The sequence below is a fragment of the Trichoplax adhaerens genome, genomic scaffold (assembly GCF_000150275.1).
Source record: "Trichoplax adhaerens TRIADscaffold_22 genomic scaffold, whole genome shotgun sequence".
Lineage (NCBI taxonomy): Eukaryota > Metazoa > Placozoa > Uniplacotomia > Trichoplacea > Trichoplacidae > Trichoplax > Trichoplax adhaerens.
The window spans coordinates 773,360-790,799 of record NW_002060963.1 but is presented as its reverse complement, the minus strand read 5'-3'; the positions used below and the strand labels follow the sequence as shown (position 1 = coordinate 790,799).

Genomic DNA, 17,440 nt, shown 5'->3' with positions numbered 1-17,440 from the left:
GGGTGTTGTGTCGCAAAAGTGACCAAGTGTGGTATACTGTACAGTAGAGTGTGATACCAATGCAAAATCCTTATTAGTAGCATCGTCAACAAGGCTGGACCTTGTATGGCTGTATAGTGTAGGAGACGACACTGCGCACGCTGTACTTTAGACTAGAAAGTAGAGGCATGTTGACGAGTCATGGTGCCGGTGGCGGTAGCGGTAGAAATCTTCATAATAATCGTCTTGTTGATGATGGTCGCCATTGGCTCAAGTGGACGACCAAGCATGATTTTAGCTTGTTATTGCAGTTAAATCGATTGAAATGAGACACTCCATCATCATCTTGGTTGGCTAACTACCTTGATCGAGCTGATAGTACATTGTTGAAGACATTGGGAAGAGAATAGTATTCTGTGAAGGTTGTTTTGGTGATCGACTTGCCATTCAAGATGGACATCGATACTGATGGTCACTTGTTGTACATCGCAGGCGAAGATAATTCACGAGTAAGTAGTAGATGAACAATTCTATCATCGGAGTAAGGGATCCATCAGACGATCCATTTTCCAATAGTTTTAACTTTTTTGCCCAATATTATCCATGACGTTGGTTAGAGTAGACGAATGGATACACTAGCAATCTTCAATTGGCCCTCGTTACTTTCTGGATACGCGTAGACTGCCGTCGAGTCCATCACGCGTAGATACGTTCGACGCTATCGATAGGCTATAAATGGCTCGCTAACAAATAGAGAGAAAATTTTGATGCAAGCGCAATCTTATATAATGTATCTGGTTGAAAATGGACTAGGATGAAAGTCAATTTTCTACATTATAGTCATGTTTGAATCGAAAAGGAAATGAAACGACAGGATATTACGGAATGACTCGTCTATACGAGTATCAATATTTCAATAGGACCAACGATCGAGAACTACAGTATATGATATATATAGATTTTACTCTCCAAGCGTCTTTCTAGTCTTCCAATAGCAACGTGATCGCAGTGATTTGCCTAGCTTTTTTTTGTCTAAAATACATTGCACTCTTTTAATACAGTAATTAAACGTATTCTACCTTCTGTAACAAAATGATACAATGGCGATCATCAGGTATCAATAAGGAGAGAACATACCATAACTGCGATTTTCACCATGTCAACCAACAGGAAAATCATTCTATACTCCCTATTGCAACAGTTAATAGCTGTTATAACAAACACTCTTTTTCAACTTATGGATCACTCAATCTTATTAATATTGAATCATTTCTTTGGCCGGTAGATCGTTTGTTTACTAGTTTCAATAGATCCAATCAGTTTTGAATATTGCCATCCTAATAGTCGGCGTCATTTACGTACTCGTCCTTGTTGGCACCTTTTCAAGTTGTAGCTTGCTTTTCGATATTAATCAAGGCTATCATTACGGCACTATTCGTATGATCAGTTATTGCCGACAATATGATATGGCCCTTGAACAGAAGACGTACAATGATTTCGATATCACTCACTGTCATCATTACTTACCAACTAGCCAAGTAAAATAATTTGATATCATCGAATAGATCGATAGATCATACCGATTACTAATCAGTTTTACGTACATTGGACTGTGATGATGATCTACCTGTAGAATAATAGATGTAAAATGGATGGCATAGGAGTACTCTCCATCAGTGCTCCATACAATCCTATTTGAATATATTTTCTAAAATAGATGGAGACGTCAATTACATCTATTAATGTTACAATACTGATTATAGATAATATAGAATGATTGATTAATATCTCACCTAGAAACATTCTATCTGTTTATAGACTTGGCGATATCTCTACCGTCGTGAGATGCAGGTAAATATGAGATATATCAATATATTGCAAGTAACTATGAAGCCAATAATTTTGAATTGAATTGTTCTAGTTGCTCTCTCTTTTGCTAATCCTTAAAATTGGATAGCTATCCTACGCAAAGTTACTCAACTATTAGTCGCTGTAATCTATCATAATATTATTGCCAACGTACGCTGATTATTTAATTAAATGTTGATATATTTTCTATTTTGCTAAAATTGATTTGAATACAATACATGAAAAGTTCAATACTTAGTTGCCTTAAACACGCAGTCCACACGAGAAACACGAAACCTTAAAATAACTCTAAACTCTCGTAGTGGTTGCAAATATAAAGTGACTTTGTGTATTTGATCTTGATCAAGTGGCTAACAATGATGAATTAAACGCTTTTATAGGAAATACTGCCAGGTCTTTACTTAGGACCTTATTCAGCAGCCGCTTCTAGCAAGGTGAATACGTTTCTTACACTTCCAAATTACCTGACCTTTCTATTTTTGCTCTAATCTCTATCTTACTGTTTGTTCACTAAAACTCGACAACATGTATTACAGCATGCGATAGGTTTAAACTGATATATCTTTTTACTGTATAAAGAATTCTGTCTTACCATAGAAATATTGTATCTTATCAACTGTCTTCTAGTTGGAGGTATTGCTACAAAATGGTATAACGCATATCTTATGCATTCGACAATCCCTTGAAGCAAGATTTGTCAGACCATGCTTTCCTGACAGATTTAGGTGAGAATGTTACATCTCAATCTTAAAATCGACAAACATATTGTATTTAGAGCCAACTTTGAAGTTTTTAAGACGCATAAAGTAAAACTGTTTTGTATATCTTATTAATTTCTCAATCGACTAACCCGCCAACGTTGTAACCTAAATTTCAATTTTTAATATCAGTCCTTAATCACTTGATCTTTTTCGTTGGTTCACAGCTATCTGATTTTAGAGGTTGCTGATACTGCTGAGGAAAACATAATACAGCATTTTCCAAAGGTAGTTTTATAAAAGTGATGTCATCGACTAACTAGCATAAATAGTTCAAAAATTAGAGGATTGAGAACAAAAGGAAGATACGTGTACTATAAGTATCTTCCTTTTAGCGACTACTTGATACAGGATAATAACGCTGCATGTCAGCTAATTAATAAATTCATGTCATTAACCTAGGTTAAAGCCTTCATTGATGATTGCTTGCAAAACAATGGTAATATCTTGGTTCGATAATTTTTATGTAAAATACTTAATTTCCTGTTATAGTTTAGCTTTGATAATGCCTTAATCGGCTGAACAATGAGTAAAACAATGTTTAACGTGTACTTTGAAATCACAATCATTTAGGGAAATGCCTAATACATGATAACGCCGGAATTTCAAGAAGGTCTTCTTTCTTTTAAGCATTCAGTTTTATGGAATAATTACATTTGCAATGTAATACTCTATCTAACAATGTAAACATGCAACTGTTTTACTTTCTTGTACCAGTGCTGCATTTATGATAGCCTATGTTATGGAGCGATACAATCTGGAATTTAAGTAAGAGATCAGCTTATATTTTAATTTCATAACTGCAAAAGTTTCGTTAGATAAAAAGTATCTGACATACTCGTAGTGAATAACGATACTAACTTAAATTCATATTCTATCGCGGACAGTGATGCATTTAAATTGGTTCAAAAGCGAAGATTTTGTATTGGACCTAATGACGGTTTTATCCGTCAACTAAAGGTACCAGCAACTAACTTGATGCCAAGAAAATGTTTATAGTAGATTAGAATAAAAAATAGTTATCGTTAATAGCCGTTATTAAGTACTGCTTAAGAATTGAAAGTCTGAAGACAACGACATTATTTTTCAAAGGAATATCGACCGATAATACTAGCGCGATCCTGCATGTCTAGTAATGACCTACACCAGAATGAAATCAACGAAGTCAGTCTATCAAATAATAACTTTCAGTTTCAAGGTAACTTTAGGAGTTTCAGACCGCATACATCTGCCTGTAGATTAAGAATATAATCGTGCACGCAATGTTAAACAGTAGATCATTTGACAAGTATTGTTTTATTCGTTTTCATAGGCAAACGTAAATTCTCTACCGATGAAGATATGTACTCCGATTATTAAACGTCTCATATTCTTGATGTTGTCCAGTTTACTGTTACAATTGTATATTACATGTGATATCCAAAATTCTATTACGTATCTCACTATCGCTAGATGCATACGTTTATATTCTCTTATTCTTCTCTTATCCGTTTTGTAACATTTGACTCCAAGTGGTCAGTATACATGTAGAATATAGACATGTTGTACAAATGTTTCGCTATGTTATAAATTCTACTATGTCTACCTGATGGTACGACATGTCTCACGTAGAAACTAGTAGATAAAATTATTATGGGCAAATGCTAAGCAAATGGCAGTATACTATAAGAAAGTTAAAACTTTATCGCATTTTCTAGCTTTGCTGGCATTTTCAAAATTTATAATTTTATTTCAGTAATGGCTTGTAATAATGTGCTGTACATGATCAATAGCAATAATTGGTGCTATTTTTTTAAAATGATGCCAATATTGCGATTAAAAGTATTACTAGTCTCAGATGTTGAAGGAATAAAACCTAAAGATGCATCTGCTCGCCTTGGTTTATATCATCATTGCTTGGTTTCAACTTGCGCATCTGTGATTCAATATAAGTAGTTACGTTTTCGATGCCTTTAATACCTAAACCATCAACTAGAAAGTAGCTTTCGCTCATTCGAAGATGAGGTGCTAAAAGTACTTTCATTTTGCGGATGACTGGAAACTACAACATTGTTAAGAAAACACTTCAATTATTAGTAAGAAATTAGCAGATTAAAGGCACATGGTATAAACACTGTACATAAAATTCATACTCTATTTGGTTAAGGTATTAATAAATTACTTACATGAGAAATGAATCTAACAGATTCCGGAGTGAGTTCACTAAATTCGCTGTCGTCATTTTTTATGATTGAATTATATAGATATTCACATCTTGATAATATTAATCTAATATTTACAACATTGGACCATGCTAAGCCTAGAGCCGGAATCACCGACCTAACAATGTTTCTTTGCAGGGCAATATTATAAGAACATCAATATTAGTACTAAAATAGCGAATGGAAAAGAATTGAAGCTAAAAATCAATTAATTTACTCTACCATAGCAATATGACATGCTTACTTTTCACCCTGCTGTACATCAAATGTACGCGGATCAATAGTATCAGATACTTGATTAACACAAATAAAGCCAGTATCATAGATGCTACCATAACGTAACAATTGTCGCCCAAATTTATGTAATTGTGTTGCTCTCTGAGCTGCTTCTTTAATATCAAATTCCGATCGAAATAACGCTGCAATTGAGTCGATGATGACTAATCTGACCTCACCACGAGAGAGAAGCCTTGGCAGTGTATTTTCCATAATATCCTGTAACTCTTCCTATAATTTTTTATAAATATTTCACTCATGAGTGGTAAGGGTCATATAAAATCTACGTAATTAGCGCACATATAGCATTCTAGCCTTACGATTGTCATAGCATGTTCAACATAAACATTATCGCTGAATTTAACAGATTCAAGCTGATGCTCCTTAAGGCGATTCTCGAAAAATGGTATCATTTGATGCAAGCGTCTAGCAGGAAATGAGCCTTCAGTACAGATATAAACAGCGCCTATAGGTATTTCGTAGAAGAGCATATTCTTATAAGAGGATTATAGTCTATTTATTAAAGTGTAAAATTGTAATAACATCATCACATCATCATCATCATTACTTGGATGGTCAAAACATACCGCTCTGTAAACCTCCGAGTTTGTATGGCAATTGGACTGCCAGGCTTAACTGTAAACAAAATTGAGTTTTACCACTGGCACTTTCACCCGCAATTTCTGTTAAGCCAGGAATAAGGATACCACCGCGTAAAAATCGGTCTAGCGTAGGACATCCACAACTTGTCACCTTAGTCATTGCAGTTGGGCTGCAATTTTCCCTTCTCAGTAGCTGTAGAGCAGAATGATATTGTTTACCAGAACCAAGAACTTTTTTAGAGGCTGTCTTTGTCAGTAATTTTGAATCAGATTGACTAAGGTTAGTTTTACGTTGGATGTCACCAACGGATAAGGTTAAAATCTTGTCGCAATTTCGTAGGTTGGCTTAATGGATGAATAAGAAAGTGTAATCAATTAGTCTACCTATCTCCATTTTAGTCAATAAGTGTTTTAACTTAATTTTTTAATGCAAGTATTCGTGTAAAAAATTAGAAAGTTGACATAGGTATCAGCATAGATTAGAGCAAAGCTGTTGCTAAATCATTTTCTGATGATATTGGCCAATAATTATATCGTCACTAACCTTCCGTTGCAGCTCTTATAATCCTAGGAGGTAATTCCCAACGTGTAATGTCTTCCATCTACCTTGATAGCGGATATTGAATGGTTTCATCAATCGAATGCAATTATAACTACTCACTGCTAATATTATTATTTATTCTTCTCCTTTTTCTAAGTTGATTACTTGCTCATGACATAGTTATGCCATGGCTAGCAACGCTGAAGTACTCAATTTAGCTAAAATCTATGTCAATATAGATCCTCTCCTTGCAGCTTACGTGATCCAATTGAATACTGTATGTGGACAGTTGATTACTCAATATTAGAAGGTCATTCATTCGATAGAGTCGATTGTTCTATTGCGCCTTCGGTTTCTTACCACTCTACAACGCTGAGATATTCCGACTTGTGAGGTATCCTTGTAATCAATACCAATAACGATGAGTTGATCAATTCGTTATGCCGTCGTTTAAAATGAATGATTTAACTCGATAGAGAATAGAAGATTGAATTTATTGGCAGGTCTTTAGCTCTGCAACGCCGAGGTGTCGTAAGATAGGCTTGCAATCAGTACTCACGAAAGCATATGCCTCTACCGTGATTGGAAATGAATTGATTGCTCTATTACAGCTTTAGATTACTGGCAGGTTTGCAATTCTGCAACTTCAAAGGTATCCTGAGCTGTTTCTTGCCAATTAGCAGAATTAGCAGCAACAAAATTCAACTAATAAACAGCAATTTAGCTTGCAATCCAAAACAAGAAATTGCGCTATTTTTACCAATTAGAAGTCCATAGAAGCTACTGTATGATATCATCGCTTATGTTTGAGGACCTTTATTGGCGTCCATATAGCAAGTAAACCACATAGTCATGTGACCGCGCGGCTGTGCTCCTGTACAGTGTACAGTACATTGTACTGTAGCATACAGTAGCAGGTACCGTGAGTATCCAGTATCTTGGTACTGTAGCATATAGCGTTGTATCGGCCCAAGGTATTGTCTTAAACTGTTAGTTTTTTTCAGTTAAAATAGTCTATTTCTAGTTCAAATAAAAATAAGCTAGCATCATTGGCTGTGTTTCAGTACCAATGCTTTAGCTACTATAGCAGGAAAATCCAGTCAATAGTCGCTAGGATATAAAGGCTATCCAGCTTGGATAGAGATTTTGTATGAAGGAAAATCAGCTGGAGTCTATGGCGAGAGAAAATTGAAAATTCCACATCAACAACATGGCGTGTAAATTACAATTCTTTGCTAAGGCTGAAGAATTACGTTTAGTTTATGAAGATTGGGCATCAGTGAATCAAGCATTTGATGAAGAAATTCATCCAGGTAAATCAGTATTGCTATGTCAGTAGCCATAAGAATAGTCGTAGGTCATGAAGACAAGGACGACAGCGTTGGATTGCTAGCTTGCTTTTGGCAATGATGTTGTCCTGTTTGAGATCAGCTACGTTTTCATTTTTTTCTGCTATCTTTCGCCATTTCTACGTGGATTACTTTACTTCTTACAGTAATGGAATAGATGATGATAGTGGCGATCAATTCTGCTTGTCTACTGCATATCAAAATAATAATCGTCTTGAGTGTGTATCCTATTTGCAGGATAAACAGGCTTCTATTTTGCACGATATTCATTCAGTCGAGACGTCAATACAATCAGAATGATACTTCAGCAAAAAAACATAGACAAGGCAATAGAGAACTAAATTGGACATCAGTAGGTTAAAGAGAGTTCAACGATGTAGATTGCTGATGCATACAATGACAACATACGTACTTTATAAAAGTAGAATAAAGCTGTAAAATGACAGTCTACGCGTAATCCTTTGTAAAAGCTCAAAAAGGAAGAGAAAGAAAATGTGACATGGATAGAGTGCTGTAAAATAGATCGATTCTTCATAGACTCGCTGTTGAGAACATGTAGCATTAAATAAAGCTTACGTTTGATTAGTTAAATCCTTTGTACTGACTAAAAGAACAGAAAGGAAAAGTAATGTTGTTAGAATGCTGTAATATAGCGATGCATAAGCTGTTGAGAACAAGAGACAATCAAGAAAGCTTAAATCATCCTTCAACTAACCATTCTAAGATTCTCTATTTATAACTTGCTTTGTTTATTATTTTAATCTGTAGATGATCTAGACGATGACTGGAATACCGACTGGGTCCTAGAAGGAGATGATGAGGTTAACGAATGAATAAACGTGTAGAATCGCCTACAAATGCAATCATAAACTTGTCAACTACCACTAGAAGCGAATTGCGTCATAGAATAGAATTCTCCTAATAGTGATCTGTTAAGCAGTTCCAGCGGATAGCCATCCTAGACGTTTTTCAAATCACTTTATCTCTTATTGTCAATATTATCCAAACATTTTCAATGAATAATCAATCAATCATAGTGATGCTAATTTTACCTACTGGCTCTTTGATGAATAATACATCACTCATTCGTTAATGCTTTATTTTCGTATAACTTCAAATCAATATCATTTGTTATTTCCTGCTAGTTGCTTCTTCACACTTTACCTATTTCTAAATCGATCATCTTTTCCATGCAAAGTAGAGTAGCAGTAGTTATTGATCGAATCGATAACGTCGTAATATTTCAATTTTATTTCATACGTGCACTACTGTAGAAGTCGAGATTTGAAAATCAAACTCAATTTTTATTTTATCGTAAACTAGAAGGAAAGATTTGAAAGTGAATTTAAAAAATGGATAAATAGTTGTCATATGGCTTTTTCACCTGCCGGCGATGTATTGGTTGTGGCTGACGATCATAGAATTGCCATACTAACTAGTATGTATCATATAAATATACAACTTTCGTTGCTATCTTAGAAATATCTAAAATACTTCATTGACAACATAATCCGTATTTATATCACCTATATTGTCCTGATATAAGGCGAAAATTCGATGAATTGTAGCTGATATGAGTAGAAACTGACTATGATATATTACAATAAAAGTACTTTGGAAATCATTTTTATACTACTTTAGGAAATTATCAGAAATCTGACGACTCGAAAGAAGAGACTACATGCTTCTGTCGTAACCGGAGTAAATATTTATCCGATGATCCCAAGTAATAATTTCCATTTGATCTAATTTTGATTGCTACCTTACCTGTGACTGTTGCTAATATTTTATATATAGAAATTATGCGCATAGATAGCACTCTACAAATTGAATACTTACATGTAACTTAAATAAAATTAAGCTATTTATACTTTCAAGTACTTGCACTAATAGTAAAGATGCTGTTAACATTCTAACATTTAAAACATGCTATTTTATTTCGTAATAGGGAAAAAATATCGCAGGTTATTGTTATACCCATTGCATCACAACTAAGGTATCTTACCAGAAGAAGTGAATGAATAAATTTATCGTTATTATCAAAAATATTCTTCATTGCCAAGAACATAGACTAAATTTTTTTATTCTACTACTGTGCTCGCCTTTTTATTGCGATAACAATAAAACTAAGTAACTTTAAAAATCTTTTAATATAGGAGTTCACAAGGCGGTCCAGACTGGACATGCATTGTGGTTGGCTTTTCTAGTGGTTATATCAGAATTTATGAACAAGTACGACATCAAAATAAATAGCCAATTAATATTACCACTTTTTTTAAATGATATGTACCAAACTATAACATGCATATACATCTGGTTAGGGTGGTGGATTGCTTCTATCGCAAATTTTTCATGATGATCCTGTAATCAATTTGAAATGCAGAACCAGCCCAAACATTCACAAGCATTGCACCTTCGATACGGTTATAACTTGTTAATGTATTTATGTTTTATTTGCAATTATCAAAACCATTTTGATATTTAATTTTCTGTCATCCATTAATCATGAATCTCCTTTATTAACATTCATAAATTTTCATATGGATGACATAGAGTTTAGAAGAATTAATCGTCCTTTATGCAAATCAAGTGGTAGTCATTGAAGGTTTTAGCTTATATCAATGCCTTAGGGCATGTAGAAATCAGTTAGCTCGAGGTATACTCTTGATAATGCCCTCACTTGGTCTTTATAACGTTTTATAGTATCTTTATTGAGTTGAATTTTTTATATGATGCTTATGATATTATGGCATTATTTCTATTTACTTGTATAGCGACAGCTCAAGGAGCAGCGTCTGATATTATCAATCAAGCTAGTCTTGCTTATAGAAAATTACATTTACGCTATCATTCTGAAATTAGGGATATTGCCAGCTGTGGTAAATAATTGACTTCCAATCTTTTCATTCAAGCTAGTGAGACCATTTCGGTTTTAAATGTATTAATCTTATTCTACACGTTACATAGGATCCCTGAGAATCAACGATTTTCATTATTTTCAATCTATAACTATGACCAATAATGCTTCAATTGTACCTCGAGATGCCACTGTTGCGCGTTATATATCTGCTGGTGGTGATCCTGTTGTGGGATTGTATAACGCAGCTGATGTATGTTGAATTTATATATTGATATCTTCGTTTAGGATGACTCTGTTGTTAGCTATAAATTACTATAATAATTATCAAATTAGGATAAAATTCCTTCTTTCGCATCCGTCGTTGTATCTGCAGTTGCTACGAAGCTTAAAGATGCCGTTTTATCGGCTGCAAGGTAAATAACAGTACTGCAGTTCAAAAGAAATTGACACTGACAGCTTTACTCATTTATATAATTTCGATTAACTGGTGAATATGATCCATTCATATAGCGGATGGCTAGGTTTTGGTCAAAGTACGGCGGATGCGCAGCCAAAAGTTCAGAAGCCAAATATCGAAAGTGGTAGCCCTTTGGATCTAAGGTTACTGAAAGTTATCATTTATTGGTTACTAGCATTCAACGACCTTTACTAAAACTAAAGTACTGTACTAATACTATATCTAGTAACCCTATGAGCTATCACGAAATAATTACCAGTTATGATTCGTTACATTTTTTTTCCGATTTAAGATAGAATCATACTGCATTGCTAATACTGCTTCATTTTTATTCTTCAGATATGGATTGCCAGATGATAAACGCGTAGTTGATAAAATAATTCCAGCTCCAAATTCAGCATTAGCAGTGACGGTTGATAATCTTGCACGCGTATTACTTATTGATACTGAAACTGGTATGGCAATTCGTATGTGGAAAGGTATTTGGTATTGTAATAATATATCTAAAGTACTTATTAACTCCAATAAAGAGGTATTATTAGGAGTCGCTTTTGTGATTGATTCAGCATCATTTACGGTTCAATCTGCTTTATTTGTAGGCTATCGCGATGCTCAGTGTGGGTGGATTCAGGTCTTTGAGCAACACAGTAATCACACTGGAAATCAATCTAGCAGGAGAGGACTTTTCCTCGTCATCTACGCAGCTCGTAGAGGTATTCTCGAGGTAATAGCTACAATTAAATTCTCTCTGAAGTAGTTTAACATTGATCTGATAATGAAAATTAATCTATTATAGATTTGGCTAATGCAGAATGGACCTCGTGTGGCTGTCTTCAATATTGGGAAGAATTGCAGGTTCGTAGTATGAAAGATTGTAAAAATTTTGAACTTTACGCTGACAAGGTACCATATTATTAATACCAGCACTTCCTTACTTTTTCTTCAGGCTCCTTTATACTGGACATGATACATTGGGTGTTCGATTCGCTGTTCAAAGTGATGTATTGAATCCAAGAGGTTGGAATTTATGTTGCTGTCTAATATTGCAGCCTGATGGTACATTAAAATCGATATCAATTCCTTTTTATTGCTCTTTAAGGTAAATGTAATATCAATTAGTACATATCTGATTATCTTCTACCTTTATCTGCCATGGGTTATTCCTGTAATAGTATAAATGTGCGTCTTGGTAGCAAATGTCTGCATAAAAAAAAATTAATATATCCATAGAATAGCATCTTTCTGTAAATATAGTACTGAAGTATAGTTACTTTTAGCGGAAAGGAAGGGGCCGTACTACGAGATAAAACCACACTGAATGAATTGTCTTGCCTACTAGATAATCTGATAGAAACTGAAGGTAAAATACAATTTTTCTTCACTATCACCCAGAAAGATAGATTTTCTTGGTATTGTCTGTATTCCCATTGAGTAGATGATTTAGCAGAAATATAGTAGATTACGTTATTACCTGAAAGTTAATATCATCTGGCTCTCTTGGGACAATTTTTCATTGACAATGTATATTTTTAGATGATGAAAGTGCTGAACCTGATTTGAGAAGCAGACTTACCAAGATTTTCGATTCTTTCGTTTTACCTACATCTTTCCAGCAGGTAAATACTTTATCACGTGTTCAGACAGTACATACAATATTACGCATCCTGTACAACTATCTTAATTAAAATTAATTTTGGCATATTTTTTACTACTGCACAGGCAATGTCTTCGGTTTTAAATTGCTCTAAAGTAAAGCTGCATACTTTATTGTATATAACGGAAGAACTTAAACTGAAAACTTTTGGTAGTAAGTAATTAGTGATCTTGATCGCGCTTGATATTGTTCATCTATATAATAATGCTTAATGCATTTTACATAGAAGATACCAAGGAAGCCAGCCTAATTCACCTTACTTGCTGCATACAACAGCAACTATTAGATGTCTATGATGCTCTTATTAAAAGTAAATGTGACTATTCTGGAGATAAAACAGCATCAGCGGATACTATTGAATCAGCTATTGACATAGATACCGAAGAATTCGATAAGTTGCTTCTATCACTTAATCGATACCACGAATGCACAAGGAGAATATTAGGACAATCCAAGGGTTTTAATCAAAATTTTTCTGCTATTCAGTGGCTAAATAGCTTCGATCTACATTTTCTTAACGTCGATCAGAAGTCATCCAAGCACCAGATATTTAATGGTATCATGTTATCTGGCAATTTAAGTGAAGATGAAAAGTTGGCATTAGGTAAGATTAATATATACTCTTTTGACAATATTTTTGTCTAACAATACTGACGATACTGTTTTAAATACTGTTCGCTTATAGGAGGCTTCATGTTTTCAGTAAGTTTTACTATGACAACTTCTTTCGTAGAAGATAATCAAAACTATATGATTTACTAGGCGATAAATATTAACATTTTATGTATTATTAATTAAGGACGTTCTATCGGGAATGACCTCAGTATCCGATATTATCATACTTTTAAAGTCGCTGGACACAAACCTTTTACAATTTTTGGTTAGTCTTATTGGTCTTAATTAAGGTCCTATAAATAACCATAGTGAGTTTGTTTTTAAGACTATAATTTCTTTTATAGGCTGTCTTGTATTTATATTGGTTAGACATCGGCCACTTGGAACGGTACGATGATATAAAACCTGTCGTTCGGAGACTATACTTGTTAACTTTAGGCATTATTTCTAGCGAAGGTATTCTGATTTTTTTTCTAAATCAACTGTACGAGTATAGTATTAAATCTCAATCCTACTGGTTGATTGTTGTCGTAGGATTAAAACGTCTGACTACACAGCATTGTACAATAGCTGATTTCTCAGTATTATGGTGGGAATATTTTCATAATATCATCTATAATTCTGTCGCACTCGGTGAAGCTGCAGTGCTGTCTTTGATACTGCAAGCAGTTATAAAAGTTTTACAGGTAAACAAGTATGTACGTTAAATTACGAAAAATCTTTGCGCTCTGAAAAGTCGTATTTTTTTATTAGTCCCACGAAGGCGAAGTCATGGAGTCTATCAAGGAGGAACCAGAATCGAATGAATGGATAGAATTGTCTAAAGAAACAGTCCAGTGGACATTATCCTATCAACGATTACTTGATTTAATAGCTATTTCTGAATTTGCAAGCTTTTCATTTTCTATGAAGCATAATGATGGTGCGAAAAATACGACCGATGAGCAGATGCCCCCTGCGCTGCTAAATATTAGCTTAAAAATGGCGTTATCCTCTGGAAAGGCTTTTTTCCCTAAACTTATATCCGAATACTTAGTTGACAACTGTCAGAATATATGCAAGTTATTATCATTAATTTCAAAGGAAAGGATTGATATTGACGTTGATGATGGTGATGATTCTTGGATGAAAGGTTTCCTGATAATTTAACGCCTGGAGATTTGTTTTGATAATTATAATTTATAAGTAAAATTTATTTATAGTTGATATCTAATAAACTCTTAATAATTATATTTACAGAAGTGAGGAGACTACAAAATATGCTTCCTGAGCTCCTTGAAACTAGCAAGTTATCGTCTTATTGCTCTATACGTTGTGCTACATTATGGAAAGAAAATAAAGAGGTAGCTCAATTGTGTTGTGTAATGGAATATTTATTGAGCTATGAGAATTAAATATAGACTCATAAGCTTAGCCTTATGTGAATAAACCTAATTTTGAAAATATTTATTTTCTATTCAACAATTCCTGTTAGGAGATTAATAATTTAAAGTCGGCTGTTAACATAGCAACAGTTATGAGCGACACTGTTCTAAAAAGCGGTAAAGCTGTAGCAAATTGTTAAATCATTACTTAATAGTGCTGTGTTACTGGTATACTAGATATTGTAAATTGATTGTTCATCGGGTATTACATAGCTAACTAGACTTTATCATAGGACTATGCATTAAAATATGGAGGGACTACTTCGAAAAAGGCATTCGTGATATCTTGGGACTTATGGATAAGGTGAACTAACGAATAAAATCTCCTTGTTATTAACAGTATCACCATATAAAATAAAGTTTACCAATCTAGTAACTGTCAGTTTTCTGATTCATTCTTTATATAGGTTGGCAAAGCTCCGAAAGATCGACTATGTCGCAAGGTAAGGATGATATGGCATATTAAGAATAAGTTCTTTCATTATGGAAGATGCATAATGGTAATTTCCGTTAAATTGTCTATAACTCGAATTACATATAGATCTCAGGCATGAGCGAGAACTCCCTCGAAGAGTTTTTATTACAATCTACACTGTTACTAGCTACTATATCGAAGGTATGTTAAGATTACAGTAAGTTCATTGTCGAAAGCTATAGACTGAACTTAAGGATCGTATTCTGTTTTATTGCAAATGTAGATCACAGATGCAGAAATGATTCCTATTTCGAACACTGTTGACGAACTGTGGAATGAAATTAGGTATAGGAATTCGTAGCTATAAAACCGCACACAAAGTACTATTTCTTAAGATGTTAAAGATAAGCGTTTACATTTCCTGTTACAGTGGTCCAGAAACTTTAATTGATGACATCCTAGCGGAAAACTCTGGTAACAATTTTATGATACAGTTGCATCGGCAAATTTGTTCCGTTTTATATCTGATTATGACCTTAAGAATGAGGTCAATAAAGCCGACGACTCTATTTGATACCAAGGTACTCGATAGTATGCGTTTATTTGCATGCACATGACTCGGATTATTTTCTGTGAATGGATCTATAACGTATTATTATAACAATATGTTGTATGCTTATACAGAGTAAAGAAATCCTTTTTCAAGAACTAAGCAAAAATACGCAAATACCCAACGTTACAGATGACGCATCCTTTATCAATGCTCGAACTAAGGTCGGCTGATATTTTTACCATTTGGTCGTTATTAGTGTATCCCTGATTGTTAATCGTCTAACATTAATAGTTTGGCTTGTCCGTGGCAAGTGCTATCACAGATAGTCTCCCGTCAATAACTGAAGAAAATGTATCAGAGGCTTGCAAAGAAACAGCTGCAGGTGTAGCATTTAAGCGCTTTGAAATGCTCCGGTTTCTATGTCGTACTTTTAATGGAATTGATAAGGATGATATAGAAAGAAAAATTGTTTGCGAATTATTCTTACGTGGATACGATGCCATGGCACAAGAAGTAAGTTTTACTTTTATCTAAGATAATTGCAAAGGTAAATAACTAACTAGATCGTCATTGGTAAGGTTACGTTATGAAATTAAATATTTCGTCATCACTATACTGTAGGCTGCATCCTCTGTAGAAGATGAATCTGTGCTTGGACAAAAATTGCTAACTGTAGCTGGCCAGAGACTTGCTGCAGTCCTCTTTGCAGACAATAAAGTCAAGGAAAATGTTGCTAGCTGGTCAAACTTACCACCTCATGTATACAACTGGATAAAGTCACAGGTTAAGCTAGGAAATTGAAATTAGATCATAAAACTAGTAAATGCATTACATTGATCTAAAGGCGTCCTTCTGTTATAGGAATCTGATTCTTGTGCAGTTTGTCACCTGCCTCTTCGAAGCACCTTAACAATCTTACAGTTTGCCGCTAAGATATTATCGAAAGATAGCGAAGATTTTATTACCGCAACTAATGTTATAGAAGCCATTACCTACTTATTGTAGGGGTGATGTTTTAATTCAGATTATGACTAAAGACTAACAAGCCCGAAATATATGAGCACAGTTTACTACTGTACCTGTGTCAATCCATCACCAAGACTATAAGAGACTATAAGATTTATACATTTTACAGTTGATAGTAGATGATATGTATTTATTTGTGATTGACGAGATCGATATGAAATATCGGAAACACTATACTGTACTTATATCGTACAAAGTTATTATTAAAACAAATTTTAGAATTTGGATCGTACTGTAATGCATTGTGCCATCGTCAAAGAAAAATGATGAACTCAGAACAGGAAATTAGTTTATCTATTCAAAATTTGATAATAAAATATTGATTTAATTCCTAATTTGACGAATCGCTAATTCTAATGAAATTAGCTGTAAATTATCTGTTTACTAATAACCATAGCTAGATTTTTTATTCCAGTATTTCGTATTCCATCAAGGTTCGAATTGACTAGGTAAACTAACGTATACTGTGATAATAAGCATAGTTTTATTATTAAGTCAGTTGGTTGAGAACAGCTTAGATAAAATATTATGATTTACATTAGAAACATAGAATGCAGATCAGAAGCTGGATTATGAGAATGTATATGAAATGTTTGTGCTGATAGATGACTGATTGCTTATTTTTCCAGTTTGAACTGACAATCCAATTCATTGCTAATTATTAACAGTAATATCTCCTTACAATTGATGATTTACACCGGAAATAAATAAATATTTATTCTACTCGGATTCAGCTTAGCACTCTTTTTCGCTTAACAGAGTAATTACTTCAAAACCACCTACAAGGTGACTGATACTGTATTACTCGACTTTTGTTTACTGATGTATCAAGCAGACTATGCACTTATTCCTTATAGTAAA

General features: G+C 34.0%; 2 protein-coding genes across 2 annotated transcripts; both read left to right on the top strand.

Moving 5' to 3' along the window:
- Nucleotides 1-1,800: 1,800 nt before the first annotated feature.
- Nucleotides 1,801-3,605, top strand: TRIADDRAFT_32133 (uncharacterized protein; the record flags this gene model as incomplete). The annotated part of the gene is made up of 8 exons (XM_002117237.1): nucleotides 1,801-1,830; nucleotides 2,229-2,282; nucleotides 2,476-2,573; nucleotides 2,774-2,834; nucleotides 3,009-3,045; nucleotides 3,180-3,219; nucleotides 3,324-3,374; nucleotides 3,494-3,605. Coding segments are annotated over 8 exons (483 nt in total), but the record flags the coding sequence as incomplete, so codon positions are not given.
- Nucleotides 3,606-7,436: 3,831 nt separating this feature from the next.
- Nucleotides 7,437-16,558, top strand: TRIADDRAFT_61281 (uncharacterized protein; the record flags this gene model as incomplete). The annotated part of the gene is made up of 34 exons (XM_002117236.1): nucleotides 7,437-7,539; nucleotides 8,344-8,396; nucleotides 8,899-9,013; nucleotides 9,217-9,301; nucleotides 9,524-9,571; nucleotides 9,732-9,807; nucleotides 10,129-10,231; nucleotides 10,350-10,454; nucleotides 10,543-10,685; nucleotides 10,769-10,848; nucleotides 10,946-11,035; nucleotides 11,232-11,371; nucleotides 11,492-11,616; nucleotides 11,689-11,747; nucleotides 11,839-11,909; nucleotides 12,426-12,508; nucleotides 12,612-12,699; nucleotides 12,773-13,150; nucleotides 13,232-13,248; nucleotides 13,346-13,426; nucleotides 13,506-13,617; nucleotides 13,696-13,847; nucleotides 13,915-14,293; nucleotides 14,401-14,504; nucleotides 14,636-14,702; nucleotides 14,819-14,889; nucleotides 14,993-15,028; nucleotides 15,127-15,201; nucleotides 15,284-15,345; nucleotides 15,431-15,581; nucleotides 15,685-15,774; nucleotides 15,845-16,066; nucleotides 16,175-16,336; nucleotides 16,415-16,558. The coding sequence occupies 34 exons, from the start codon at nucleotides 7,437-7,439 to the stop codon at nucleotides 16,556-16,558; spliced, it is 3,870 nt and encodes a 1,289-aa protein (XP_002117272.1).
- Nucleotides 16,559-17,440: the final 882 nt, after the last annotated feature.